Source organism: Mya arenaria, chromosome 11 (assembly GCF_026914265.1).
Source record: "Mya arenaria isolate MELC-2E11 chromosome 11, ASM2691426v1".
In the NCBI taxonomy this organism is placed as follows: Eukaryota; Metazoa; Mollusca; class Bivalvia; order Myida; family Myidae; genus Mya; species Mya arenaria.
In genome coordinates this window covers 60,367,842-60,373,699 of record NC_069132.1, presented here as the reverse complement: position 1 = coordinate 60,373,699, position 5,858 = coordinate 60,367,842, and the positions used below count along the sequence as shown (strand labels likewise).

General features: G+C 37.1%; 1 protein-coding gene across 1 annotated transcript; it reads right to left on the bottom strand.

Annotated features, from left to right (window-relative positions):
* Positions 1 to 4,394: 4,394 nt before the first annotated feature.
* Positions 4,395 to 5,317, bottom strand: LOC128208663 (uncharacterized). Its single transcript, XM_052912212.1, has 2 exons — positions 4,693 to 5,317; positions 4,395 to 4,417 (listed from the first exon to the last, which is right to left on the bottom strand). The coding sequence occupies exons 1-2, from the start codon at positions 5,315 to 5,317 to the stop codon at positions 4,395 to 4,397; spliced, it is 648 nt and encodes a 215-aa protein (XP_052768172.1).
* Positions 5,318 to 5,858: the final 541 nt, after the last annotated feature.

Genomic DNA, 5,858 nt, shown 5'->3' with positions numbered 1-5,858 from the left:
TTGAAAATAGATGTTTTTAGTTGATAGTGATATTAACACAAAATAGCATGTGTCTTATAGGACACTGGCAAAATTTTCAAATATGATAAAAATAATGCATACAAACTGAATATGTATCAGACTGTGTATGAAAGAAATAATACTGTTTCTATGTTTTGAAATACAACAATGCACATAAAAGCATAAATAGGCCAAATATGCACAAAATAATAATAAACAATGTGTGAAAGTGATACTGAACACTTAAAATAATTTCTTTGTGCATTAAATGAATATATACCAGAAAAGAAATACTAAATCAAGTCCAAAATGTATAATAACATGAAGAACACCCCTTTATGAATATCTTCATAACAAATCAGAGTACATGTAAACAATAATCATTTATATAATTAGTATCAAATGTGTCTACTTTAAAGTGTGTTTTCATTTGCATTAAATTAATAATACCAGAAAAGCAATTATAAAAATCCTTAAATATATAAGAAACTGAGGACAACAAAGAATAACACCCATTTATGAATATCTCCAAAACAAATCAGAGGTCACCTAAACAATAATCATTCATGTAATTAGTATCAAATGTGTCTAGTTTTTGTGTGTCTGTTCATTATCTTTAAATGAGCATCTTTAAAGTGAAACTCTTATTTGAAATCAATACATATACTTGTATTTATAACACACATCAAATTGACTGATAAAACAAAAACTACTTACTAAATAATGCATTTATTGAAATATTGTTTACTGATAACAAGCTTGTGACCCTGTTTATAATAGCAGAAAGCATGACAAATGATTGGTGATTGCTAAAAGATTTACTGTGGTCTACTATAGTATCACAAGGCAGAAATACCATGTTTTATGTTCATTCTTATTAGCAAATTGAACTCAAAATCCTTCATTAGAAACATGTTGTTGATGTCTATCAACCCATTTTGGAAAAATCAAAACAATAATATTAATTGTAATAAGTCTTATTTGGGAATAAGAGTGCATCTTTAAAAATAGTGTGTGTTTTTTTCACTTTATATGAAATATGTACTAATTCAAATTGACAAATGAGACAAAAATTTTAAGTTAGGAAATAGAAGTGGTAATTGTACATAATACAAAACAACAACAAAATTGACAAAGCTCAATATAACAGGAAATCTGTATGAAAACAAAAATCCTTAAAGGCCATAATGTTTAAATTGAATTAAGGTATTAGTAATACACACTTTAATAAAAGCTTTCACAGACAACATAGTTATTATCATGGTACACTATGGGACTTTTATCCAAATTTTGAAGATTTTTACCGTGAATTAAAAAAAGTTATTTAAGTTTCATTACACCCAACCCCAAACTCTAAAGGCTGAAAAGAGCGACAAGTAAATATTTTGTCTATATTTGATTTTTTTTCACATTATCAGAGATTATGAAATAAACACAAGAGTTTTTGGTGAAATAAACTTCAGGTAACAGAAAACATAAAAACATCGAAAGTTCAACCGAACAGCATTATTGATACACATGCAAAAAAATCATTTTGATTGATCTTGTGAGTCTTCGGAACAGAGCAGTATTTCGATGTTTGAAAATATAAAGCAGTTTTATAAATTCATAAAAAATTATTAATAATAAGACAACCTGCTGAAATCATTTTAAATATTTTCTATGATGTCTAATGAACAATTTAAAAGACAATTTATGATAGTTTACCGTTCAATTTTGAAGAAAATATACATAGTGTTATGTAACCATACATTTTTAGAGCTAATAAAATGCTTAAAAATCAACCTTTTTCTTGTAAAAATTGATAAAGCTTTGTTGGACTTATTCATAAAATGTAATCATTCAAATAAATGAATTTTACGTATGATACTAACTCAGAATTCAGATTTAAAAACAATGAATGTACTTTCAAATTAAAATATGTAAAGAAACAAGAACACTATGTACATGTAGGCGGTAATGTCCCCTCCAAAAATGTCAGAGTGAAAGTTCTCAACTAATTTGTCTTTTTAATATTACAACATGTAAACAGTCTCTGTAGGTAATCGATGTCTATTTGTTTTATTTTGTCAATGGTATTCTTACATTTACAAAAATTTCACAATAAGTCTTCACTTTTCAACATTTGAAGTTTGGTCTGTTCCCATGCGTTTGTACTTGTAGTATGTGCACAAATGATAATTACTCAATGCTGAGTCAATGCTGATTTGGTTTTCATGCCCCTTCAGGTTCTTTACCCATCTAGAATGTTTAGTGCTGTAAAGGAAAGAAAATGTACTTTAAAGCCTTTCTAACTTATTAGTATAGATAATAATACTGCCATACATATATATACAAAATAAAATATAAACAGTTTTATATTTCTCAACATTATTTAAAAACAACAACAACAAGCTGACACATACATGTAGATAATATATAAAGAAAATTACTAAATTTATCAATAAAATTCATCATCATCATCATCATCATCATCATCATCATCATCATCATCATCATCATCATCATCATCATCATCATCATCATCATCACCACCACCACCACCACCACCACCACCACCACCACCACCACTTGATTATTGAATACAGTGAGTTTATAAAACAACAAACACCAACTCAAACATGTTTTATATGAAATACATCATCTCTATCAGATGTGACTGCCTTGTGGATAGACATGGATGTCAATTCTGTCTCAATGATCCAACATAGTATTTAATGCAGGCTGGAATTCTTCATAACCCCAATTTGTTGACTTAGTAATATTCAGTCATTTTCCTGCCTGAAAGAAATTTGACTTCTGATTATCAACCGGCAGAAACTACATCCGTAAAAGACAAATGCACATGTATCAATTATACATTCTGCACTAATATCCATTTTAGCCAAGTGTAAGGGTTGGTAAGAACAAATGTGTAGTTGTTGTTCATATGGTTGATAATGATTCACAACAGTATGGGGTTCTAACGAGACCTACACTAAGCAAATGAATGTCGCTAATGTCAAAGCTGTCGTGGCTTCCAGCCCGAAACCATGTAAGCCTTTTCTTACAGGTTTATTTTGAAAATATGCAGTTTGTAAACAAATAATGGGTATGTTCATGTATTATGGTATGTTAAAAATAGGTCACATACCAAAACACATCATTTTTGAACAAAATTTTAAGTCTAATATTTTTCTAAGGTAAAACAATCAAACAAAAGATTATACATACTCATATCATATACATAAATAATGTGCATAAGTACATTTAAAAATATGTAAGATGTACATAATGCACAAGTCAATTGTAACCCAGGTCCGGGGTTATGCCGGGGATAGCCGGGGAAATGGGCCGTGTTTTTACCTTTCAGGTGGCCCTGCAGTGCCGGGTGAATGCGGTGGTTTTGTCATCGAGCAAAATATAGCGGGGAATATGCCTTACTTAGGCTCCCTGGGGTGCGGGGGCATATGGTAGGGATTTGACCATCTATTCGTCCTCACAGGACGTGGATTTTACCTGGGGTTGGCTGGACCGAAAGTCAAAGTCCCGGCTATTCCCCTGACCTGGGGAGTCAATTGTAACCACGCCCCACCACCGCATTCACCCGGCACTGCGGGGACACCTCGAAGGTAAAAACACAGTCCTTTTCCCCGGCTATCCCCGGTATACTCCCGACCGGGGGGGGGGCGTGGTTACAATTGATTGGTGCATAAGAAAATGTTAAGTATGTAACATGTATATTTATAGTGCATGTATGTAAAAATATTAACACGCTGTCTTAACATTTAGTCAATAAAAATGATTTAAGAATTCCAAAGATAATTAAAAAAAACAAACATTTTTGAACACATCAACGTACAAAACTACTCAAGGATACTTACATACATGTATAGCCCTTTGATACGAATATCCCAGTTCAATGCTGATTGTTGACATTCGGTTTTTTTCGACAGAAAATCTTCTCTTACGCGTATAATTAAAGTATTCCCTATTATTACTTAGACCAAACCTGCTTACCATTAACTTTAGGGAAAGAACACGTGAGGTCTTTATTAAGCAGTATATCAAAGTACGTCTTGCTTCTTCTACAGCTGATCTCGAACTCCCCGAGATGTGCTCACAGACCAGTGACGTCAGCACGTTATGTGTAAACAGGTCAAAGAGTGCACTCGCACTAAACTCTCCCCCTGTTTCTTTTGTTGGGACAGCACCGGGGTCTGTTGAAGGCTGATCAAGTCAAAAGTATTGACAAGATCACTGCTAGGGCTGGTCCAACCAGTAAGTTGAACGAGCCACCGATGTCTACCAAAATATCTACATCAGTAAATATTTTCTTCCAGCACTTCTGGGTGAGGCTACATGGAGTAACCAACTGCAACTAGGTGTTATGGGCTCAAATTTAGTAAACCCACCTACTTCACCTTCCCCCTCCCACCTAAAAGAAAAAGGAAGGCAGCTAATCATGTACTTCAGGATACTGCATACAGCCTCCTACCATTGGTATTGGCTGTCTTCAACACAACCTGCCATGGTGCATGTCTAACCTTTGAAACAGCACTGGCAATACTCCCTAGATGTCCAGGTGTGGTGTGGCTTGCTTTCGTATTTCCGAAGTATGGAGAGTCAGTCTCCAGGAGGAAACGGGACTCATCCATGTTTCACAGAGCTTGAATGGCACTTTCCCCATAGCTCAAGAATGAAGTAGTATACCCAAAGTGGGTATTGGGAAAGTGCCTACTCCACTGGTCCACTGCACACTAGCTTCCGGAAATGCAATGCAGGTGGATCCTCTGCTCAGTTGGGATGCAGCCTTTAACTGAAACAAAAGCTGCAGCATGTCATCCCCAGCATTGCGCTTGTCTAGCCTATTATGGAGTACCAGAACATGATCTGGGCGAAGATACCCAAGGGCCCGATGGAGAACAGAATGCTGAATCCCCCATGTGGATGGCTGTGAAGTGTAGTCTAGGCCTACTTCACCCAAGGTAGAAACACCCGATAACGCCAATGCTGCCTCAAAAGCTGACCAATCTTTCTCGGTCAACTTTGCAGCATGCTTCGGGTGGATACCAACAGCCACCACAACACCTTGCTGACGTAGCCGATCCACATCTAGCTGAGTAGGGTAACTGTTTACGTCACAGAACACCGCTACTCCGCCAGTTACCTTGACCTTCAGAGAAGGGATACAGGGTGCCGAATCGACAAGGGCCTGTATATCATCTATCCCCATCTTGGCCCGTTTCGCTGTACGGTCAGCATGGAAATGACTATCCCATGCCACGGGGACTTCCAGGCACTCCACAGATGGAAAGGCCTTCATTATGTCCTCCATTTTGGACTGGTTTAATAGACTGCAGATGGCAATCTGAGCTCTCCAGTGGAGCAATAAACCAGGGGTTCAAATAGGGGACAGAGAAAGCACCTCCGGACAAGGCACTTCGATAGCATCACAAAGGGCCAGTACTGAGGCCTTACTCCTGTTGTTTATTTGGATCTCATCTGCCCTGATTTGGCCCGATAGGCTAATGAAATTAACCAGGGACTGCAGGTCCGGGGTGCGACTCAGCTGCATGGCCTGCAGATTCAGGGCAGTAAGGCGCTGCGTGGTCACCTTTTCAGTGAGGATCTGCTCCTCATTGAAGATGCCTGGAACATGAGCCTCAAAAGCATGGGCCCTAGAAGGGAATGTTCCTCATCCGGCCACACAGCAGATGTTTCCTACGCGCTGCTTCTTGGCTGCCTGTCTAGCAGGACTCACGCGCCTAAGAATCCTAGTACCGGAATCAATAGGCCGTGATCTGGGCTGGTAAGACCTTTGACGACCAGTCGGCTTTTGGCCTTCTGGTGATCTCCGATGCATATCTGGCGTTCGC